This window comes from Eublepharis macularius, chromosome 10 (assembly GCF_028583425.1).
Source record: "Eublepharis macularius isolate TG4126 chromosome 10, MPM_Emac_v1.0, whole genome shotgun sequence".
Lineage (NCBI taxonomy): Eukaryota > Metazoa > Chordata > Lepidosauria > Squamata > Eublepharidae > Eublepharis > Eublepharis macularius.
Window position 1 is genome coordinate 5,504,501 of NC_072799.1, and position 25,337 is coordinate 5,529,837.

Genomic DNA, 25,337 nt, shown 5'->3' on the forward strand with positions numbered 1-25,337 from the left:
CCATAAATGATGCAAAACCGAACTATTCAAAAAAGGCTTTTTACTCAAATGGGAGGGCTGTATTTTTTTTTTCATGTTTTTTTTATTGTATATTTTTTGTGCATTTCCTTCAAAACATCCTTATTCCCGTACATATATACCCATTGCCCTCCAACCCCTCTCCCTAAGTTCATATACAGTTTCTATATCTTCGGCAGAAGTCCCTTGTAAGAATCATTCTTCTATTTGTCTTGTTTCTTCACATCCGGATAAGAGGAGTTAGTCTCTGAGTCCTCTCCTTCTTCTATTCCTCCTTGATTCTCCTTCCTCTTCCTCCTCACTTAATTCATCGCCGAAGATATTGTATCCTATAGCCGGGGAGGGTTGAGAGTTTTAGTGTATTTTGGATGACTATTTCCCATTCAAGTTATTCGTCTGTATTTCCATACCCTTATCCCTCAAATGGGAGGGCTGTATTGTAGGGAGGGGGTCTCAGGTGCTTCGCTAATGAGTTGGGGATCACAGACTTCATCACCATTTTTGCCTTATATATTATCTGCTGCTTTAAATATGTTCTCCTATGTACAACCAGCGCTCCATGTTGTCTAATGTTAGTCCTAGAATTGATTATGTTTTGCTCCAGTATCTCTCCTATGTCTTGGATCCTTGCTAATGCTACGTCTTTAAACTTGTCTATGTTTACCTTATGGTATTGTATTGAAATGTACTTACTTGATACTGATTGCATTAACCTCATACTGTGCAATCCGCCTTGAGTCTCAGTGAGAAAGGCAGACCATAAATGACATAAAAAATAAATAAATATTACGAGATATACTATATTGATAGTAGGTTTGATAGAGGTTATGTATAAATAAGAATGTGCTTAGAATAAGAGATATTGAATTAGTGTTGGTAGGGAAATATAAATGAAATAGATTTAAGTAAGAAGAAGGGGTAGGGGTTGGAAAGCTGTTGGAAGTCAATAGGGAGGGGGGAGGAAAAGGGTGGGGATTAGAGCAGGGGGCAAAATGGGATTATTTGTGTCAAATTTGCAAAATTTTCTTTGTTTTACCACTCACTAATAAAAATTTTTATTAAAATAAATAAATAAATAAATAAATAAATAAATAAATATTACACAACATAGAACTACCCTGCAGGATCATACTTAAAGCAACGCATAGTACATAGTAGCACGTGCTTAAAGCATTTCTGAAGTGACATAAAGATACTGAATCGTGGGCAGGCTCTTTTAGCCCTGGGTGCCCCCTCCAAGTATAATACCCCCACCCTGCACAGCAGACCTCTTTGAATGGAAAAAGGCAGACGGGCTGTGATGCTGCCTCTCTATCTAGGTGGCTGCAAAAATACAGACTCTTAAAAAAAAATAGCCACTTCCCCCAATGCTTGAAACCAAAACGCCTTCCTTTGCCTCTTGCTGTGTCATGTAGATTCTTTGCACAGGATAGGAAACTTCATTCTCGGCTTCTGGACCGCAGCCAGCGTTTAAGTACACTTTTCGTAATTGCTGAACCGTAGCAAGGAGGGAAAGCAAACATAATCCGCTTGACGGTAAAATCGAAGTAGAGAACGGGCGGCAGGGATCCTGGGGAAGCGCTCTGAACAGTTTGGAAAGCGGTGCTGAGAATGGAAAAGGGCAGCCCTGGGGGGGTCAGTCGACGGTTGAGCAGATGGTCAATGCTCGAAAAGGAATTTGCTTAATTAAAAATGTGCGGGCAGGGAGCGTTGGATCTTGTTCAAGTGTTTGTGGCATTTCAGAAGACGGTGAGCAGTTATCTACAGTGCGCTTTGTGGATCTCACAACTGACGGTCAGATCAGAACCGGTGTGGTGTAGTGGTTAGAGTATTCAACTAGGATTGTGGAGATCCAGATTGGAATCCCTGCTTTGCCATGGGAGCTTGCTGGTTGGCTTTGGACCAGTCACACAGTCTCAGCCTTAACCTCCCTTGCAGGGCTGTTGTGAGGACAAAAGGAAGTAAATCGTTAAATCAAGAGGGTAGTCCTGTTCAGCTTAACGGCTCATTCACACATTACGAAGTCCCTGAGACAGACACGTATGTCTTCGCACAATAGATGTGCGCTTGGAGTTACGTGCTAAGCACTCAGTTCCTAGGTGTGTGTAGGCCTGATTTGAATTGGTGCCCTAAGGACCCATTTTACCAGCCAGAAGTGTCCCCAGGAGCTAGTATTTTGCCTGTTGGGGAATTTCCATGTAGACGTCATCACTGCACGGAATTTCTCCGTTGTGGCAAATTGCGGATCCCCTGTGCTGGTTCAGGTTGGGAAAATGGCACACTGGGGAAAATGTTAAGCCTCTTCTTCCTGTGTACTGTGGTTCTATCTGGATCAGGCCTGTCTGTGCCCGGGCATTGAGTTCTGAGCGTAGAATTAAAGCACATGCCAACTTGGGGTGGAGTTATGTCTCCGTCTTTGCTACTTCACATGGAATGTTCTGTGAGCATGGAGCAGCAAAAATGGGAAATATCCTTCTTTGGTCACATTATGAGAAGACAAGATTATCTGGAAAAGTCAATAATGCTAGGAAAAGTGGAAGGCACTAGGAAAAGAGGAAGCCCTAAAACGAGATGGCTGCACTCAATAAAAGAAGCCACATCCTCCAGTTTGCAGGATCTGAGCAAGTCTGTTAATGATAGGACATTTGGGGGGGGTCTTTCATTCATAGGGTCGCCATAGGTCGGAGGTGAATGATGGCACATAACACACACACACCCTTCCCAGAACTGTGTCGGTGAGGAAAACTGTTTGTTGGGGGGAGACAGAGATCCTGCCTTGCTCCCACCCTAAGGGATTCTGCTTTATTTTAAAATATTTTTTAAAAATATTTTATAACACACCCTTTGCTACAGCTACTGTGAGTCTGCAGGAACCTCAGGTGGGGGACCCAAATGCAACTCTTTAAAAAAGCAAACTGTAAGTCTGGCTGAAGAAATCTGCAGCGTTCATATGACAGGAATTGCATACTACAGAATTTCTGGAGCTGTAAATCCCAATTCAGTTCATTGCTGTGTGTTTAAGGTCACAGGAGGGTTTTTTTTTAAAGTCCGCTCATTTGACAGCCTTCCCAAGCGTGACATTTTATGCCCAGATTCACCCTGACCTGCTTCTTGGTCTTGCAATCAAAGCCTAGTGTAGATGTTTCAAAATGCCCGATAGTTTGGCAAGGAGGTAACCGATTTGTTCTTTTGGGATTCTCTTGTTCTGGATTAGACCAAAGGTCCGTCTAGTCTGGCCTACTGACTCCTGCTAGTTGCCCCTGAAGCTTGCAAGCATCGATATCCGGTCTCCTGCCTCTGAATGCAGTACCTGCATTTAGTTCCAGCTAATATTCATAAAATGAGAGATTATGTTTTAATAAAAGTCTGAGATGTTGGAGGCAGTCACCTCTTGCAAAAAAATGCCACATATGCCAATCGGTGACGTTTTTATCCCGCGCTTCCTCTAAGTAGCTCCGGGAGGCATATATTTTACCCTCACAACACCTTTGGGAGGTAGGTTAGGCTGAGAATGTGTGATTGGCTCGGGGTAACCCAGGGCTGAACGAGGGCTCAGTTTCCCTCCTAATGAAATTTGGTAACCACTGCACCGTGCTGCCTGTCTGTGTGAAGAAACATGATGGAGTGAGAAATTAAAATGAAGCTTTGCACGCCGTATAATTGATCAAAACATATTTACAACCAAGATTTTGGCATGAAGACAGCAAAATGAACTTCCAAACTTCGAAGAGAGTTTCCCATATGAGCAGCGTGTGTGTTATGTGCCGTCAAGTCGCCTTCAACCTATGGCGACCCTTATGAATAAAAGACTTCCAAAACATCCTATCATTAACAGACTTGCTCAGACCTTGCAAACTGGAGGACGAGGCTTCTTTGATTGAGTCCAGCCATCTCATTTTGGGTCTTCCTCTTTTCCTACTGCCTTCTACTTTTCCCAGCATTATTGACTTTTCCAGAGAATCTTGTCTTCTCATGATGTGACCAAAGTATGATGTGAGCGGTCCTGTCTTGAATATTATGGAAAATGCTTTGGCAAAGGTGTGTATAGTTGGATAGGCCAAAGCTTATCTTTTCTAAGCGGGAGGGGCTATCTACCCTCTCTTTCCCCATCACCCTAACTCTGATTTGACCGACACTACACATGAAAACTGATGGAGCTGCTTTATGCTGAATCAGGCCATCAGGCCATCACAGTCAATGTTGTCTATTCTGATTGACAGTGATTCTCCAGGGTTTCGGGTGACTGTTTTGCACATTAACTATTACCTGCTCCTTTTAAATGCAGATGCTGGGATTTGAACTGGGGACTTTCTGCATGCCAAGCCGATGCTCCACTGCTGAGCCACAGCCCCTCCCAATCATATAGGGTAGAATTGAATGGAAGTCTTCATTTCTAGAGGAAGGCACCAACCTGGAATGGCATATTGCATACATGCCAGAGATGCCCTTCTCAAAATGGCACCCCTCTGTCATTTTTTCCTCCACTTCCTTCCACCCGCATGACTTGAGAGAACATTCAACCTCTAATGCCAGTCAGTAATACGGCAAGTTTTCGCTTCAGTGGCAGCCAGTGAGATGGGAACATTTGCCATCTGGTGATGTCATGGGATGAGCTTTTCAGGTGTTGTTGACAAGAAGGGGGAAGTCTCTTGGAACTGCGTGGTGGCAGTTTGTATTGTTGGAACGAAGCAGGGTTTTTTTCAGCAGGAACGTGATGGAATGGAGTTCCGGCACCTCTTGAAAATGGTCACATGGCCAGTGGCCCCGCCCCCTGATCTCCAGACAGAAGGGAGTTTAGATTGCCCTCCACGCTGCTGCATGGAGGGCAATCTAAACTCCCCTCTGTCTGGAGATCAGGGGGCGGGGGCACCGGCCATGTGACCATTCTCACCAAGGACGATTTAAATGCTAAAAAACTCCCCCCTTGTTCCAGCTGACCCAAAGTGACATCATTGTGCAGCCCTGAGTTCCACCACTGAGTTCCACCACCTCTTTTCCCAGAAAAAAAGCCCTGGAACGACCTATCCGTTTGGGTCTCTGTATCATCGAAGGCAACCATATGCTCTTGGAATGCTGCGGCTGTCAGACATTTTGACTGCAACGGATCTATCCGTCTGCAAAAATGTTCTTAAATAGTAAAGAGTCCAGTAGCACCTTTGAAACTAACCGACTTTATTGTAGCATAAGCTTTTGACAGCCACAGCTCTCTTCGTCAGATGCATTGTCAGCTTTTTTTTTTTTTTTTTGAAAAATTTTTATTGGGTTAGAATCCATTATTTCCACATTTACATTCAATTTTCCCCAATTTTTTCATCTCTAACCCCCTCCCTTTCCCCCCCTTTTTGTTGACTTCCAACAGCTTTCCAACCCTTTGTCCCCTTTCCCTTACTTTTATTAGCTTCCTCTATCTAAAACAAATATATATTCTCCATTATTCTAAGCAGTACATCCTTAACTATTTTTAACATTATATGCCCAAACTGTAAGCCTTTGTTTCCATCTTAGATAAACAATTTATCCCAATTTTTCAATTTCAGGTATTTCTATATATCATAAACCATAGATCATACATTCGTTTATATCAAACAATTTGACTTATTCTCTCTATATATTACTCATTCTATCTTTTTATAATAGTTCTATATATCTCTCCTCACGTAGTCAATCAATTTGACCCATCTATATCTTCAGACATTCAGTTTGGTACAAAACTTGTCAGAAAAAAAAGAAAATATTGTTAGTTAATCGCTCCTTATATTTAGTCCTTATAATTAATTATTTTCTCTATGTTCTGTTTGTTAACCTATATATATCTATATATATGTCAATCTATTAATCTGACTGCTTATTAATTCACATTTATCTCTTCTCCCCCCGGTAAAGTCTCCCCCCTCTACTTCAATACTTCAGTAGTTCTCAAACTGCCACAGTTTTCCTCCCACCTCCCATTTCTTCTCCAGGTATTGTTTCAGCTTCTCCCAGTCTGTGTTGAACTGCCCTGAGTCCAGATCTCTCAATTTTCTTGTCATCTTGTCCATTTCAGCCATATACAGCAATTTGTAAGTCCAATCTTCAATAGTTGGCACTTCTTGTACTTTCCATTTTTGCGCATACAAAAGTCTAGCTGCTGCTGTCATATAAAATATCAACGTCCTGTGTTGGGCTGGAATTCCCTCCATTCCCAAGTTCAGTAGCAGGAGTTCTGGGTTCTTATTAATTTGAAATTGTAAAATTTCACTCATTTCTCTTATTATTTCCCCCCAGTACTGCCTGGCTACCTCACACGACCACCACATATGATAGAGGGAGCCCTCATGGAGTCAGGGAGAGGGAGTCAGCTTTCGAGAGCCACAGCTCTCTTCGTCCGATGCATCGTCAACTTTCGACAGCCACAGCTCTCTTTGTCAGATGCAGAGAGCTGTGACTCTCAAAAGCTTATGCTACAATAAAGTTGGTTAGTCTTAAAGGTGCTGCTGGACTCTTTACTATTTTGCTACTACAGACAAACACGGCTCGCTCCTCTGGATAAATGTTCTAGTAAGTGTGGTTTTTCCGAAGGATGCCCTTCAGCCAGAGCTTCAAAACGCTCCTCGATTGAACGCCTGCTGTTTTTTAAACGGATAAGCAAATGTGGCTTAAGTAAGCTTCTGAATTTGGAGCTGAGCAACTCAGTGCAGCTATGATCGTTTCTCCCTCTCCCCTCGAGGAGGCCGTCGCGTCCCACCGGTGCTCCTCGTGCACATAATAACGCTGAATGGGGTCATTGGTCACCTCTCAAATCAGCCCGATGTTTTTGCGTGGGCCTGGTAAAATTAAGGCGATATTGTCTGCTAATTGCATTATGTCTTCCGTCTGCATCCCTCCTCTTTTGGGAAGCGGCGCTGGTTGTCACGTAGTTGCCTGTTTGGGTTTCTTTGCCTTCCCCTCCTCAGTCCTCTGGGATCAGGGTGACCCACAATTTCATCACCCTGCAGTGCTTGTTTAGCAGGTTTGAGTCAAGAGGTCGTGATGCCCGAGGTCACCTTGCCCTGGTGCAGGGATTTGAACTGGAATCTTCCTGTATGACCGCAGCATTGTCTCTTCTGCATCGGCTTGCCTGTCTTGTTACGTTCAAACCAAAGAATAGACTCAGAATTGCACTGTAGTGTCTCCAAGCGCTGGGGACCAGAGTGAGGGGCTGTGGCTCAGTGGAACAGCCTCTGCTCTACATGCAGAAGGTACTGGGTTCAATTCCTGGCACCTCTAGGAAAATATATCTCCCCCCTCGCAGCTCTGCTGAGAACTGGAGTGCGGCATTGAATGTGGTGCCGTGGGTACTGACTCTACAGTACCTCTGACAGCAGCATCAACCACTTACACTGCTATCCCACTCTGGTATCATTGGTATGCATTTAAGGGTTATATATTATCAACGAATTTTATTGTACCATAAGCTTTCGAGAACCACAGCTCTCTTTGTCAGATGCATTGTCAGCTTTTGAGAACCACAGCTCTCTTCATCAGATGTACTGTCAGCTTTTGAGAACCACAGCTCTCTTCGTCAGATGCTTCTGGCGAAGAGAGCTGAGGTTCTCGAAAGCTTATGCTACAATAAAGTGGGTTAGTCTTAAAGGTGCTACTGGACTCTTTACTATTTTGCAACTACAGAATAACACGGCTAACTCCTCTGGATCTATGGTCATATTATCAACGAGTCCTCATTGAATGCTTATGATACCTAGCAGTGTTTGCTTTTCAAAACTTCTACAGGCATGAGATTTCAACCAATTGCCCCTTACACTGTGGGCCATTGTAAGACCCCACACCTTTCCTGGGGTGCCACCAACTGCTCAAGATCACAGTAGGAAGGGAGAATATTCTGTGCAATGGGAGCTGCTGTCCTTGCATCCAGATTAGGGTATGATGGCAGCTAAAGAGGGGAGGAGCTGTGGCTCAGTGGAAGAGCCTCTGCTTTGCACATTGAAGGTCCCGAGTTCAAATCCCGGCATTTCCAGTTAAAAGGACCAGGCAATGGGTGATGTGAAAGACCCTCTGCCTGACCCTGCCGGTCCGAGTAGACAATACTGACCTTGATGGACCGACAGTCTGATTTAGTACAAGGCAGCTTCATGTGTGGGATGGAAATCTAAGTTTGTTTTGAAATTATCTCTAAGGTTGGGTTTCCAAGAGGAGAGGGTGCTATTTTTCTCTGGGGCCCATGGTAGCTCTTGACAGCCCTGCCAACTCAGAGGATGCGATTCTTTGGGTCCAAAATACTTGCCTGAAAAGTCCCGATAGCTGTAATTAAAAGGATATGCAGTAACGTGGCCGGGAAGGCAGGATTCTCTTCTGAACCGGTAATACTTTTAAGCTGGCACTTTCCACTCCCCCCACTCCCCGCAACCCCACTTTCAATCCGAGATTCTTTTGACTCGCTCAAAAGATAATCTTGGGAACTTTCTTGGGGAAGAAATTGGCCCACAAAGAACAAAACACTCATTTGGCTCTGCCCGTGAAAACCACTTGATAAGGCAGCGCTTTTGTTAAGATCTGGCTTTGCCTTCTCAAGGTGCAGAAAATAAAACGGACTCTCTTGTTGCAGGTTACCTTAAATGCGATACGGACGATGCCTGCGAGAACAAGGACGAAGGAGGCGGAGAGGAACTCTTCGACACGGTCAATTCCTCCATTGTATCTGGGGACAGCATCAGGTTCTTTGTGAATGTCAACTTGGACGTACAACAGAATGTTACAGGTAAGGGTGCTGCAGTTTCGGTTTCCGGGATGGGCCAATCGTGTTGCAGTCTTCATCTTTCATGTTAGGCTTCATCAGTCAGTTTTGATCTTTCATGTTGGGCCTTTCACATGTATCAAACAGTTTGCAATGCCGTTCCCATGTTTACCCCAGAGAACAACACATGTTGCATAGGCCTATATGTGGTGGTGGTTGAGCTCCTGTGTTGGACTTTGACTGCATAATCTAAGTTCTTCACAGGGGTGTCCGAAGGGTGTCTCTTAAGAGCAGGCATCTTTTAAAGCGGCGGGGGGGGGGGCGGTGTTATCTTGGTTTTAATTTAGAATTCTTAAAATCATTTTGTAAGCTGCCTTGATGTATGGGGAAAGGCATGGTAAGAATGGTTTAATGAATAAACTGGCGGGCTTCCTAAATATGGCTACCAGGCCAAGCAAGCACAAGTTGAAAAGATAATAACACAGCCTGATACATGGTGAGTTTTTTCCTCTCTGTTTTTTGTTTGTATTTTTGCAGAACTAAAATTTGCTTTTAAAGATAGTACGAAGAATGATAGTGCAAAACCTGTTTAGTTCCAAATAGCACGGATGGATACAAATTTATTAAGGGGAAAAAAGCAATTTCTGGCCTTACTTAGGGCATGCACACCCTTCAGGCGAAGGCTTGTTGAAACGGAGTGGCCTTGCAAGGTCTGTTGATGCGAATTTACGTGGGTACCCTCCAGACTCACTCCGGAAGACTGTTTCACAGCTTAGGTGCTATGATCGAAAAAGTCTACTAACCAAATGTAGACGAAAGAAGGCTCTCCTGGTAACGACTCCTGCCATCGTAGGGACAGGGGTGCCCTCCCCAAACCGATAATGCAGAGATCTGTGTAAATTTGTGTACTGGTCCAATAAGAAAGGAAGCAACGGGGTAAAGTGCTACTTCTTGCCAGTTCATGTGTTCTTCCAAACATTTGGATCTTCAGGAGTAGATCTGTAAAAGCCGAGAAAACCCGAGTTCGCCTCTGAAACGTTAGAACTTAACGGAACAATTTGTGAGCTGTTCAGAACTGTCAGGGCACCCGATAGACATCGGTTGTGCCCTCTTGAAGTCTTGTTGTGGAAACAGGAGCTTGCTTGTGTTGCAACAGTATCGCAAGGCGGCATTGTTGGGGATTTATTTGAAACGGATTGTGTGTGGTGTATACTCAATAAGGCATATAATGGCAGGATTGATCGTGTAAACAGAAGAACCAACCTCAGGTCCAGCCCCAAGGCACGATGCGTAAAACCGCTAGAATGTTATCAGAAAATTGGGATAAATTTCCACCTGCCTGTCTGTTGACAGTATCCACATAACAACGGGTGCCCACACATGCCTCATTGAGGTGAGCAAGAAATGAATGAGAATGATGCCTTCTGGGAAGTACTGGCAAGGAGGTACTGTACCCACACAGATCCAGAGGAGTTAGGCGTGTTAGTCTGTAGTAGCAAAATCGAAAAGAATCCAGTAGCTCCTTTAAGACTAACCAACTTTACTGTAGCATAAGCTTTCAAGAGCCACAGCTCTCTTCATCAGATGCATGGAGGGTAAGAAGAAACTGGTCAGATATATAGGTGGAGTGGGTGGTCAGATCTGTCTGTCTGTCTGTCTGTCTATCTATCTATCTAGGTCAGATATATAGGTGGTCAGATATATCTACTCCCCCCTCCCCTCTCCACCTATATATCTGACCAGTTTCTTCTTACCTTCCATGCATCTGACGAAGAGACCTGTGATTCTTGAAAGCTAATGCTACAGTTAGTCTTAAAAGTGCTACTGGACTCTTTTTGATTGTACCCACACAGTGTTCTTACGATAAAGGAGTCTGGCAGTGGCCCATTGCAGGCTGTTCCAATTTGGAACTTAGAAGGAAACTGCTCTTAGGTGTGTTCACCCATTGATTACTGCTGTACCAGATTTCTCGCTGCAGCGTGTAAAATTCGCAAGGAAATAGTAAGAAGTAGGACTGATTTTTAACAAATATTATTTTATTTCCAAAGAATTTTGTGTGTAAATCAAGTTTTAAACCATGTTTTATGTGTTGTAGTTTAATGCATTTTATTCAAAGGAACAGTTTTGGATGTTCTGAGCTGGTCCTAGACCGTATTAATAAACTATACCATACCATTGGTTAGTGGTTTGGTGAACTTCAGGGCTCCAGATGTGAAACGAGGCCAAAAAAGTGTGCGCGTGCATGCATATACGTATACCCATGCACGCAGAGCCAGCCACGCTGCCGTTTTTTGTGTGTGCAAACCAAAGCAGCAGTCCATGGTAGCTTTCACTGCCCTGCCCGTACTATTTCCCCACTGTAGGGAATGCACAGACATGGCCTTCTAAGATCAAAATGGGCCTTGCGGGTGGGTTTGTTCCGCTGTTCCCAGAACTGGCCTTGCCAGTTATAAATCACTTCTGACTCTCTTATCACGATGCCTGCTGCATTTCTCTCCCACCCCCATAAAGACTGTCTGCATTTCTTGGAAGTAGCCATCAAATACGCCGATTAAATGTTTTCTTACCACGCATCGAAGTATTTGTTTTCCTCTCTGAATGTGAAATACTTTTTTTTTTTTGTGGAATATATAAATGTTAACTATGAGTCTAGCAGTGACTAAATTTAGCTCCTCTCTATTTAGGGACTGGCGTGGGTGGGGGAATGTAGACCACTTATTGTGTGGTTGCTGGGCCGGGAGTGTTTGCTTTTTTTCTGTTTATGTGATCGATTGTGCCATTATATGCCTTTGGGCTATTTGGAAATTCTTGCCCTGGTGAATGCCATTGTTCAGCTCCAGAGAAAACACCCAGCTGGAATGAATAGAGCCTTCGTGCACCTTGCTTAAAGAATTTTTTCCCCCCAGTTTGTCTAGGGCTGTTTCCCATGCTGCTTTTGGAAGCAGTTAATGTTTGCCCTCCCGTCTCTTCTGTGACAATGTAACGTATGAGGGACAATGCCTAGAAGATGGCCCCTTGGCAGCCGGTGACCATTTGGACTGGTGATGCAGGCATTCCCTTTTTCTGCAAGAAAGCAGCCCTTATAGAGCAGGGGGGGGGTTCAGCGACCTTTTTTAATTAAAGAGCCAAATGATGTGAAAGTTCAGAGTAAGAGATCAACAAAGAGCCAGTGGTCTAGCTGGAAATATACAACTTATCGTGCAATCCTAAAGAGAGTTACTCCAGACTAAGCCCATTGATTGCCGTGGCCTTAAACTGGAGTAACTCTGTTTAGGATTGCACTGTTATGTGGCTTGTTGTCGAGCTGGAAATATACAATTTACAATGCAATCCTAACGAGAGATACTCCAGTCTAAGCCCATTGCAATCAATGGGTTTAGATTGGCGTAACTCTCCTGTGGATTGCACAGTTGTGTGACTTGTCTAGCTGGAAATATACAACTTACAGTGTAATCCTAAGGAGAGTTACTCCAGTCTAAGCCCATTGCAATCAATGGACTTAGAGTAGAGTAACTCTCGTGTGGATTGTACTGTTATGTGACTTGTTGTCTAGCTGGAAATATACAACTTACCGTGCAGTTTTGAGGAGTCTTACTCCAGACTAAGCCAATTGATTGCAATGGGCTTAGACTGGAGTAACTCTGCGTAGGATTGCACTGTTAATGGGACTTGTTGATCAATAATCCATACCGTTTCTGCAATCCAAATATTAGCTGTTGTGCGCCTGTTATTAGGAAGTGGCATGTGTGAGGTCCCACAATAATTGGTAACTATTTGCAGGAGCGTTATGCTTTGAACTTGGATTACTGACTGCTGTTCATCTCTATTATTTCCCTTTCTATAAACTATCTTTAAGAAACCTCTTAGTCTGTGAAAATCATTGCCTGCCATTCTCTTCGCATCCTGGTTATTCAACCATCCAGTATACCCTAATTTTCTTCACGTTATAGATTCATGTTAGGTTCTATACCGAGTCACATTTGGCTATAAAGCCACAGGTTGCAGACCCCTGGTTTAGGGATATACTCTTCAAGGCACTCAGTCTTTCTAATGCACAAGCCCACGGTTTAAAAAAACATTTTGTAAGAGGCCCATTTTGTAAGTTATATAGCAGAAAGTCCAATCCCCTTGTTTGCTCGCAAGCGTCATGTCCGAGTTTTCACGCTCCTCGATGCAGGTTGAAGTGCTTGGAAAATATGTAAAATTCCCCTTCCCGTAGCCCGGTTCCAAGAGAACATTTGTCTGGAATGATTTGCATGATAGCATATGCATCCCAGAGTTTGAATTGAGATAAACAAAATGTTAATTTGCAATCGGGATAAACAAAAGCTTAAATGCCCCACCCCGTGTGCATACAGAATGACGTGTTCATTCCCAGCTGCTGAAGGTTTGCTCAGCTAGACATTTTTCATGGCGCTGTTGCTTACCGCGCACGTTTTAGACTCCCGGGTATGGCTTCCAAGCGTTTGAACATTGTAAAAAAAATCAGGCGAGTGATTTGAAAATGTAACAGAAGTTTGGATGTCTTTCATTTAGTTGACAAGCACGCGCTGTTTGAATATGGTTCCTGCCATTTATGAAAAGTCCCTTTAGAATGTTGCCAGAGTTGCTCTGAAAATTCACGTATTGTTAATCTTGATAATGCTGAGTGTTCTTTTGTGGAAACGAGAAATCTTTGAAGGGGTAGAAAAGGAAAAACGTTTGGAGGGGTTGAAAAGAAAAGCCCTGTTTCTGGTGCACTGCTCTTTGCTTGGCTTCTGCTGCCTCCTTCCTGGGTCAGCTGCATGGAAGTTCTACCCAATCAGGAATTGTTGCCAGATTTAGTCCGGTGATGGCAAGTGAGGGCATCAGTGAAGTCAGTGAGAGCGTTAGAGGTAAGCAGGGCTTTTTTTCTGGGAAAAGAGGTGGTGGAACTCAGTGGTGGAACTCAGGACCGCACAATGACATCACTTGTGGTCAGCTGGAACAAGGGGGGAGTTTTTTAAAGTTTAAATCGTCCTCGGTGAAAATGGTCACATGGCTGGTGGCCCCGCCCCCTGATCTCCAAACAGAGGGGAGTTTAGATTGCCCTCCGTGCCGCTCCAGCGGCGTGGAGGGCAATCTCAACTCCCCTCTGTCTGGAGATCAGGGGGCGGGGCCACCGGCCATGTGACCATTTTCAAGAGGTGCCAGAACTCTGTTCCATCATGTTCCTGCTGAAAAAAAGCCCTGGAGGTAAGCATTTTTACAAGTAGTGCTGGCACATCCCCCAAAGACGGTGGGGTAGAGTGTTCCAGGATAGTCAACCATGTTCACAAGAAAACTTGAGCAGCCGGGGTTGAGTCTCTTAGTCTCCAAGTTTTGTGCGTGTTCAGAATATTCCTCCCGTCTTTGCTTCAGCGCTTAATTTTCTTGTCTGCTGGGACTCTTTGGTCCACCGTGGTAAACTCGATGACCGGCTGCCAAGTCAGCCGGGCCATTTAAATCCTGGTGGAAAAGTTCATTTGAATGCGTGCACACAATTTCTACATGCTCTTGGCAGAGCCAGTGACTGGACTTAAAACAAAGGAAGTTAATATTAAATGACTCCTCGGCAAGGCCTCTCAGGTTTGGGAGTGTGACGAACAACCGTGTTGTCTGCCAGAACAGAACTGAGGTTTTTCACCTTTGTGGTTCGTGCTTACAGTCACTGTATAGGCGCCAGCGGATAGGGGAGTTCGACTTTTCTAGGCTGATTCATACCTGCAAAGAGGCATGGTGCTGACCGCTTGTTACCAGCCTACAGGTGAGGTAGGCTGAGTTTTTGTACAGATATTATAACAATGGGCAATTGTTGTCTGAGGCCGATTTTGCGAAACCACCTCTGTCCTCTCTTCCATAATTCTGGACAGAATCTCAGAGCCAAGCTACAAGTGACGCCTGACACAGGTTGGACACTTGTCAGCTTCCCTCAAGTTTTGATGGGAAATGTAGGCGTCCTGGTGTTGCAGCTGTAATGGAGAGCCAAGCTGTAAAACCAGGACGCCTACATTTCCCATCAAAACTTGAGGGAAGCTGACAAATGTCCAACCTGTGTCAGGCGTCACTTGTAGCTTGGCTCTCAGCTGATGTGAAGTGTTCCGGGTTCTGCGAAGACAGGGGTGGTTGGTTTCCTGTGATTTATGGCATCTTTAAACCTCTGGACTTCTTCATGCTGCTGCAAAAAGCCACAGGTGTGCCCCGGTGGGCTTCACCTGTTTGCACAAGCGATGCGAGTGGTCCCTTCTGGTGACAGTATTTTAGAGGTACTGTGGAAGAGCCTCACAAAATGCACCTCTCCCCTGCAAGAAGAGATTCTAGTTGTGCACTTCTCTGACTGTGCGGTGCCCTAGCTACAGTCTGCAAAATGTCCTGGCGCTTGACAGTTCCTTGTACAGCTGGGTGCGTGGGAGCCAACAGACTCATTTGTCTCCATGTTTAGACAGGAGCAATTCTGGAGGTGAGTCTGAAAGGGTAAGGGGGCCTACCTTTTCTTCGGTCTCTCATTGCCAGAAGGCTTTGCTTTTCCTGTTCTTCCACTCCTCAAAGCCCTGTTCTGTCTTTCTGCCTTGCAAGTGAGAGTATCACTGGCTGGTACTTGAGGAATATCACGTTCTCTAGGAAGGCATTAAAAATTAGCAAACAAACTTTGTGTTTGCTAGAACTTTAGTTGGGTTTTTTTTAATGGCAGAAGAAGAATGTGCTGTTGAGTCGCAATCAGACTCATCGCTACCCCATCCACAGGGTTTATTCAGTGTGCAACGCACAATGCATATTCAGTGTGCAATGCCTCAGAGTTGACTCTCTGTTGGATGTTACCCGTGTTGATGCTGTGCTCTTGACTTCTCTCAAAGCTTATGGCTGTTCCAGATGCTACTGTTCGTTGCTTCTTTGTTGTGGGTAGAGCAAGAAGCAAAAACGTGTTTCAGAAATCGAAGAGCACTGGAGCATTGCACCAAAGTGGAGCCCGGTGGTTGTGGAGTCCCTCTCTTCCTTGGAGAAGGTTTTAAGAGCGATTAGGTCCTGTATGTTGAAATCCTATAGATAAAGAGTATCATTACAGCCACTGAGGCCATGGATTCTCTTCCAACTTATCTGCGATTGTACCAGGAACGCACCACTGTGGGTGCTTGATATCCCCTCCATCTGGGCACATTTGTGGCCTATGAGTTTGGCTTGCGTGCGGCATTGTTGAACTAAAGAAAATCTGAGATAGGCACATGATCAATTGATGGTGCCTTTATAAGCTGATAGAGGTTTCTTCCCCTGTTGTTCTGAATGCTGCTGTCGCACAGTGGTTAAGTAGTTGGGCTGCGAGTCAGCACTCTGCTGGTTCGAATCCCACTCCTGCCATGAGCTTAGCAGGTGGCCTGGGGTCAGCCACTCCTCTCCCCCCAGCTGTATTGTGGGGATAATAACAACACTGACTTCATTCACCCATCTGAGTGGGGCACTAATCTATCTAGAAGAGTGGTGCATAAGCGCAGTTCTTATTATTTGCCTGGTTTTGTTGGCCATATGGCTTCTGTGAGATGACTTCAGAAGCTACGGTGACCCCCAAGTCTACTTCATTCCAGAGTCTGGTAATTTAATTTAATTTATTAGGTTTACAGTCCTCTCTCCCTGCAAGCGGGCTCAGAGCGGATAACAACATCAACTCATACATATAAATAAAACAACCAACAATATAGAATATCATCCATCACCATTTCAATAAAGTAAAAACAGTGTTCTTTTATGGGGAAATGAACCTTTAGCTTTCCCCAAGGTGAAAGAGCCAGTGGGAGCACAGAGTCCTAGAGGTGGATCGAGCTTCCTAGACCATGTAGTCCAAAGCTAGAATCCAGAGCTAGAACATTCCCGACAGATGGCCTTTCCAACCTCTGCTTGTAGCCTTCCAGCGAGGGAGAGCCGGACCGTTTTCACACGTCTCGGCATAGCGCTAAACTCGTGGAATGAGGGCGTCTTCATGGCGCGATTTCTGACGTCATCATGCCACGATTCCGTTTTCATGGCGCAATGACGTCAGGAATTGCACCCTGCAGACACCCTCGTCCTGTGAGTTTAGCACTACGCTGAGACATGTGAAAACGGCCCCTGTCGGAATACTAATGTCGTGCTCTCCCATGTGCTTCATCTTTCATGACCAGCACGCAAGGCCTTTGGCTACAGAGTGCAGGTGGGGCGATAGCGACTTTCCTAATTTGCCTGGGCGGCTGATGAATGCGAGCGCTTAGCGTTGAGCTGGAAGGGCTTTGTTGGCATTAGCTCAGATTGCTTCCTCTTCCCCGCCCTTGCTTTTGTGTAAATTGTAGACTGAGATGACTGCAAGGGGAAGAATCTAGTTTGGTTACTTAGTGGGCTTTTGAGGGAAGCACCTGTGTAGCTAGTTCTTTTGTCTTTGAGAAGAGGGCGTTTCAGAGGGATGCAAATTTTGAGGGGGGGAGTGGGCCGTGGGCAACGTTCTTAGCATTTAATGTAGTGCTTAGTTCTCGTGGCCCCTTCTTACATGCCCAGGGTAAGGTCAATCGCCACCTTGGGGTCAGGTAGCAGTTTTCCCCAGGCCAGTTGGCTAGAGATCCTGATGGTGTTTTGCCGTCTTCTGGGCATGGAGTAAGGGCCACTGGGCATGTGTTTGGGGCAGGGGGAAAGGTATTTGTGAATTTCCTGCATTGTGCAGGGGGTTGGACTAGATGATCCTAGAGGTCCCTTCCAACCCTATAGCCAGTTTGGTGTAGTGGTTAGGAGGGCAGGACTCTAATCTGGAGAGCCAGGTTTGATTCCCCACTCTTCCATTTGAAACCAGCTGGGTGACCTTGGGTCAGTCACAGCTCTCTCATTTTCCCCAGAGGAACTTATCTCTGGAACCTCAAAATCAGTTGTAATTTAAGGAGATTTCCAGGTCCCACCTGGATGTTGGCAACATTACTGTTCACCCAGGCTTCTAACTTTAATGGCATTTTAGTCTGAAACTCTTAATTTAAGCTGCTCAATTGTCTTATGTTTTTATTCGGTGGCTGGGTCTATAATGCTGGATTTTATTTAATAAGTGGTACTGTTTTGTTTCCATTTTTTTAATTTTGTAAGCTGCCTCAGGCACGATAGCAGGAGAGGGAGCATAAAAAAATAGTTTTATACATAGATACGTATTTATTTATTTACATTATTTATAGTCTTTGGCTGTGTGTGTGTGGAGGGGTGAATAATAGCAACAACAACATTCAATTTATATACTGCCCTTCAGGAGGACTTAACATCCACTCAGAGCAGTTTACAAAGTATGTTGTTATTATTCCCACAACAACAATCACCCTGTGAAGTGAGTGAGGCTGAGAGAGCTCCAGAGAACTGTGAGTAGCCCAAGGTCACCCAGCTGGCTTCAAGTGGAGGAGTGGGGAATCAAACCTGGCTCTCCAGATTAGAGTCCTGCCGTTCTTAAGTGACTGACCCAAGGCCACCCAGCTGGCTTCAAGTGGAGGAGTGGGGAATCAAACCTGGCTCTCCAGATTAGAGTCCTGCCGTTCTTAAGTGACTGACCCAAGGCCACCCAGCTGGCTTCAAGTGGAGGAGTGGGGAATCAAACCTGGCTCTCCAGATTAGAGACCCACGCTGTTAACCACTGCACCAAACTGGCTCCCGTGCTCTTAATCATTGCAGCAAACTGAAGTCCACTATTGCTGTCCTGTTTTTTTCCCCTTCCCATCTGCAAAAACAACCCAGTGTCTGGGCATCTGATTCATGTGTGCTCCCCCCAGCACTTTGGATCAGCGTTGGCTGTACTAGCTGCCCTTGGTACCCCAGTGCAAGAAATTTTGGAGGGGTGGGGTGGAGAATGAGACCAGCTCCTTTGCAGCTACCTGTTTAAAGTATTTATATACCATTTTTCTGCCTGCCAGCGAGCCTCCCAACCAATTGAGAATAAGAGGAAAACGGACAATGAGAAAGGGAGAGAATGTGTGCCACAGTAGAAACAAAGCACGTTGGGATTATTTTCTCCCTGGAGCCATTTTGAACATAGCAGTTTCCCACATGGCACATATGATAACATGACTCTTTTCATTATCGCTTTTTGTGCTTGTGAAACAGGGCTGGTACCTCGAGGCAAGGAACTGCAGTGGACATGTAATAAATCTCTTTTGTCCACAAACACCCTTGCTGAGTGGCCCAAGTTGTATGAACTAGCCTGAAAACCCACCTTTCTTTGTTTCAAGGAAGGACATTGAACGGTAACTGAGGGCCAAACTACAAGTGATGCCTGACACTAGTTGGACACTTGTCAGCTTCCCTCAAGTTTTGATGGGAAATGTAGGCGTCCTGATCTTGCAGCTTGGCTCTCCGACTGCTGTCCAATGGACTTTTCAACTGTCACTTGTCCAACATTCCGCCAAGCTGCCTACATTTCCCCTCAAAACTTGAGGGAAGCTGACAAGTGTCCAACCTGTGTCATTCGTCACTTGTAGTTTGGCCCTGAGAGTTGTGAATCCTGATGCCTGGACTAGATTCCCCGCCCCCTGCCCATAATTCATTAGGTGGCTTCAGTCCCCCTTTCTCCAGATTGCAATGCAGAGATCACGTTACTCTCCTACCCCACTTGGTTGCTGTGAGATTGTTGCCCAGAAAAGTGGGTAGGATTTTGATCTTCAAAATTCTAGAATAGAGCTGGAGCACCGGTGTGCGAGCATAATACACTGGTGCTACGCCAGCTGCATTGGCTGCCAGTGAAGTACCGAATCAGGTTCAAGGTTTTGGTGTTAACCTACAAAGCCCTACGCGGACTGGGACCGACGTATCTGAGGGACCGTCTCTCACCATATGAGCCCCGGAGGACTCTCCGCTCTGGTGGAAAACATCTTTTAAGTGTCCCTGGCCCTAGGGAGGCCCGCCTGGCGTCAACCAGGGCCAGGGCCTTTTCGGTCCTGGCCCCGGCCTGGTGGAATGCTCTGTCTTGCGAGACAAGGGCCCGGCAAGATTTGCTTGCATTTCGCCGGGCTTGTAAGACAGAGCTATTCCGCCAGGCATATGGCTGACGCCGGGCAGTGCCCGCCCCCCTGTGAAGGGGGGGGGGTTAAACCATCACCCCTATGCAAACACAGAGGCATGTATGAACCACTATGCAGCATGAATTGTAATATTTAATGTTTTTAAATGTTTTTAAATGTATTATTTAATGTTTTTAAATGTTTTTAACGATGTTTGTATTTGTTATCCGCCCTGAGCCTGTGAAAGCGGGGAGGGCGGAATATAAATTAAATTAAATTAAATTAAATTAAATTCATCTCTTGAGAATCCTGGTAGAGTGTCAAATCTGACTGGTCTCCATGCCAAATCGCTTTATGTGGCGAAACCTACTGTGCTAAATATTTCTCCCTGATAGATCAAGATGGGTAACCGTATTAGTTTGTCTGTAGCAGTAGAAAAGAGCAAGAGTCTAGCAGCACCTATAAGACTATATAACACCTATAACAAAATTTGTCGTAGGGTATGAGCTTCCGTGAGTCACAGCTCACTTCTTCAGGTACCATGGGACCATAAGAGTTTGGGACCATAAGATTTCACCACTATGTTGCCTTAAGTCCTATCTGTTGTTTTAAGTACTTGCTCCTATGTGCTACCTGTTACTTTAAGTATGATCCTACTGGGTAGTTCTGTGTTATCTAATGTCAGTCCTAGAATTGCTTATGTTCTGTTTCAGCATTTCTTCGATTCTGTATCGGATTTTTGATAATGCTACGTCTTTGTAAACTTGCACTTATTTTCCCTGTGGCATCGTTTATTGAAATGTCCTTGATACTGACTGTATTAATCTTACACTATGTAATCCGCCTTGAGTCTCAGCGAGAAAGGCCGACTAGAAATGACATGAATAAAATAAATAAATAATAGCACTCTTAGTTCCTTTGCTTAACTTTTTCAAAAAAGAGCAAGAGTCCAGCAGCACCTATAAGACTAACAAAATTTGTGGTGGGCTATGAGCTTTTGTGAGTCACAGCTCACTTCTTCTGATACAGCTAGAATGTGAGTCCACCTGTCCTTATATCTTGGTGCGTGGAGTGATTTCAGATAGCGAATGACGATAGCAGGTAAATGACGAAAGCAAATGAATGATAATAGCATACCCCTCGAGCCATTGATTAAAAATGGACTCTTCTCCCTTTGCACTTGTGCTTTTATTCCTAAGGACTCTTCTCCCTTTGCGCGTATGCTTTTATTCCTAAGGACTCTTCTCCCTTTGCACTTATACTTCTGTTCCTAATGGTGTATTTCCTAAAAGCTATGTATTTTTAAGCCGCTAAGATGTTAAGCTGCCTTGAAGTTCAGTCTCAACCCCCCCATACACTGGTGATTTGGTGAAAAGCCAGCTGGAAGCCAGGATGCGGCACTGTTAGCTCAAATAATGGGCTAGAAGTCACACTTACACACACACACACACACACTAATTTATAAGGATTGTTCCACCCTCGACACAATAGCCCATTCCTAGAAACCGGGTCAACAGTTTCCTGCAAGGCGCATGCATGCACACACACGCGCAGACTGCCAGCAGCTCGACGAGTAGAATAGAGCCGCCCAAAATTCCGCCGGGCCCCTGCTAAGATAATGTGTTTAAAGGGGGATGGCTGTAAAGAGGGAAATACTTGGGTGGCGCCAAGGAATTCCAGGGAGAGGTCTGGCCAGAGACGAGTGGTCTGGGGTTGAATTGAGTATCACTCTGGACACAATAGTTGCATTTCCTCACATTAATACCAAAGGCTTTTTTATGTCGCCAGGCACAATGCAGACCCCCACAAGCTCCATCTGATAAATCCTTTTTTAGAAACCTGATGTCAGGGTGGGATGTTGGCCACTTAGAGCTTCCTTCGCTAGCATGGAAAATAGATGCCCCGATTGTATTTGCTCTAGGTTTGGTCTCAGTAGCAGCGTCCTGATTTTAAGAGGTTTCTAAAGCGTTGTTTAGAAACTTCATGTGCAGAGAATGTAGGAAGAAGGGGGAAAAACCCTCGGTCCTCCATGCAGGATTATATCAAGGGTGTCGGAGTAACCCCATATAAATAAAACTTCCCTGCTTTTACTGTCTTGGCTCGTGGGAGAGGATCTGTATAGGAGACTGCTCAGCTGCAGTGTGCTTCGTGATCTTTAAATTGGGGACTCCGAGGCCTTCCAATTCCAACAATCAAGACCCAGAAATAGAGAAATAGCTTAGGAATTATAGTGAGAGCTATCATAAAAGCCAGGGGAGCAGAATTTAAGGGTTTTTTTAAAAATTGTGCCTGCTATGGAAAAAGTGGATCGAGTTTTTTCTTCTCCACCTCTTCATGAATGCCATGTCTTTGTAAATTTGTATCTGTTTACCCTATGGCGTTGTTTATGCACGTCCTTGATATTGACTGTACTAATCTCGCACTATGTAATCCGCCTTGAGTCTCGGTGAGAAAGGCGGACTAGAAATGGAACGAACGAACGAACGTTAAGGTTCGTTATTGAATAGGGTGGAGTGGAGATTCAGGATGGGCAAAAGAAAATATATTCTCAGCCATGCGGAATGAGTTTCCGGCAGTTGAAGCCACCAGGTGGGGCGGCGGGTGCTAGCTAAGCCAATTTTAAACAAATTAATGAAAGAGGAGCTTGTCAGGCACTTGTAGCCATGGTGGCTAAATAGAACCTCCATCTTCCGAAGCAGCGTATCTCTGAATACCAAACTCTGTGGTGAGTTAGCGGGGGCGGGGGGGTTGGCCTTGCAAAGGGGCATCAGTGCTGTTGGAGACAGAGTGCTGGATGCGATACAGCGAAGGTCAGATCCAGCCGGGCTGCTCAAACCAAAAGCATAAGGCAGGAGGGGAAGCAGAGGCCGAGTTTCCCCGAGGCCTGTCTGTCTGAGTTCACGATGGAGCTGTCCACCAGGGTGTTGCTGGCCTCGCAGTTCAGTCTTTCTGGTGCTGTCCAGCATCAGTTCCTAAAAAGTTTATAAGCATTTGCAAAGGTCACAGACTGCTTGACGTTATGGAGGGAGGGTTACAGGCCAAGAGCCTCCACTTATTCTCCTCTCTCCCCACCCTGCCTAAGTGGCCTCCTTTGGAAAAGTTCATTTTCCCTTCCTTGTTACCGAAACGCAACGGCACTAAAATAAAATGAACAAGCCGGCCCTTCACTTGGTGATCCTGAAAACTCTGGGTTCGCCTTCTGAGGCCTAGGGGAGAGGTAGAAAGAGCCACTGTTGTGTAGTGGTTAGAGCAGTAGAGTAGGACCTGGCAGGCCCAGGTTCGAATCCCCACTCAGCCTTGAAGTTCGTTAGGTGACCTTGAGCCAGTCACTTTTAGCCTAGTCTACCATGCAAGAGGGTTGTGGGTGGGAAATGAAAGAGAGGAGAGCTGTGTACGCCGGCCACCTTGAGTTCCTCATAGGCAAAGGGGGGATAAACGTGCTTGAGAGAGGCCTGTTCTTCCAGTAGGCATTATCTTCCCAGCGGCCGAGGATTAATATTTTTTTCAGAAGCACTTTCCTAACCATGAATGACTGGGAGATACGTGACCGTTTCTGGCCACTTCCTCTCCAGTTTCAGGAGGGAGGCTCCCTGTTCTAGATCTCTTCTAATCCTGGCTTGATCGTCCCAATATTTACCCACACAGCAGAGGAATTCAGATGGGCGATGGCCATGGATGCGTTAGTTGGAAGATAAAGTTTGAGTCACATTTAGCAAAAGAATTCAGAAATACATCCAAACCATCTTTGTCTTGCTGATTTTTAAAATCGGCCCTGCTGACAAATCAACATGGACTTGTAGCATGTGACCAAATTAGAAATAAAGAAACTGGTTGGCCTTCTAATATTTATACCTCCCCTTCTCCACGGTCATCATTTTCCCAAGTCCTCTACGGGTCTCTTGTCCGAGTAATGCAGCCTACACTAATAGGCTCGGCAATTTGCCTTCGGGTTTCACAAAAGTCAATTTTGGGTTCGTCAGCGGTCTTTCCCGATTTTCTCGGACATTGCAGCCTAATTGTTTACATATCTTATTGAATTTCTCCCTCGTCATACGGTGAGCCGAGGACTGAAAAATGTGCCTTAATGCTGAGAGAGAAGCAAGGCTAGCGTCTAGCAATGCTGCCTCCTCAGCATATTTGATCCAATATCTCATAGACGAGCGGCAGGCATTTTTAACAGCCGGTTTGATGAATATCTGGATGAAATTCCTCAGATATTTCTATGCATCAGCAGAGGCTATTTGTTGTTGTTTCATAAATATTGGTAAGTGGGTTCAGAAAGAGGCTTAGTTCTAAAATCTCTGGTATGCAGTGATTTTTTTAAAAAAAGGTTGTTCATCATTTGTGTTACTGCCACAGGGAGATGGTGGAAGTTGATCTCTCCCTGCCCGATATGCCCTAGAAATGATTGAGAACACAAAAGCACCCAGTTGTGCTAAGGGATGGATTCTAGCGGTCATAAGGGCAACTATCCTGTGCTTTCTCCAACAATTGCACCCTTGCCTTTGTGTAACAGAGAATTTGAGCAGGGCCCTCTACGCCAACCTTCTTTTGTATGCAATGCAAGGCTGTGTTACTGAAGCATGTTGTCGGTGGATCTCTGCCGATTAGTAATAACATAATAATAATAACACTTGATACAGCCCTTCAGGACAACCACTCTGAGAGGTTTACAAAGTATGTTATTGTTATCCCCACAACAATCACCCTGTGAGGTGGATGGAGCTGAGAGAGCTCTGGGAGAGCTGTGACTGGCCCAAGGTCACCCAGCTGGCTTCAAGTGGAGGAGTGGGGAATCAAACCTGGTTCTCCAGATTAGAGTCCCGCCACTCTTAACCACTACACCAGGGAGAGTTATGGGGTGCCCTGTGAATGTCACTTGTTGAATCTGATTTGCTTTTATGTTATTTAAAAATACTTTGTTCCCTGCTGGACTGGTGTTGGTTTGCTGCCTTGACTAGCCTCTCATGGTTGGTGGAAAAGGCAAGAGAGAGAGATTTTATTTAATGCAAATATTGGAAGGAAACGAGCACTGATGTGGGGCCAATACCGTTAAGCCTATGATTCTTAACAGGGGCCATACACCCCCCATGCCGGTTTGGTATAGTGGTTAACAGCAGCAGGACTCTAATCTGGAGAGCCAGGTTTGATTCTTCACTCCTCCACTTGAAGCCAGTTGGGTGACCTTGGGACAGTCACAGCTCTCTCAGCCCCATCCACCTCACAGGGTGATTGTTACGGGGATAATAATAACACACTTTGTAAACCACTCTGAGTGGGCGTTAAGTTGTTCTGAAGGGCAGTATATAAATCTAATGTTGTTGTTATTATCATTATTATTATCCTCCTCCAATCTTGGAGGGCCTGTTCTGGTTCCTGTTCCAGATGCATGCTTCTTTCCCCTCTTCCTTTTTATTGTGGTGAACTGAGGGGGCGCCCGTGAGGTGAAATGAGGGTTCCCCCACTCCTGCCACGAAAAGTAGCCCTGCCTTATCAACAGAGATCTAGTGGGGGGTGGGGGTAAGGATTTCAGCCATTGCATTTTGCAGGGCACAGAATCTTTTCTGCATGTGCCCAACCCATCATGGCAGATCTTTTCCTCGCTATTTCTATACAACTCGAGCCTTTGCTAT

General features: G+C 45.2%; 1 protein-coding gene across 1 annotated transcript in view; it reads left to right on the top strand.

Moving 5' to 3' along the window:
* Window positions 1-25,337, top strand: part of SLC4A11 (solute carrier family 4 member 11) — a 193,345-nt gene that overhangs the window by 71,203 nt on the left and 96,805 nt on the right. Inside the window, exon 2 of the mRNA XM_054990374.1 lies at window positions 8,600-8,752. Within this exon, the coding sequence (XP_054846349.1) occupies window positions 8,600-8,752 (153 nt within the window). The remainder of the gene's footprint in view (window positions 1-8,599; window positions 8,753-25,337) is intronic.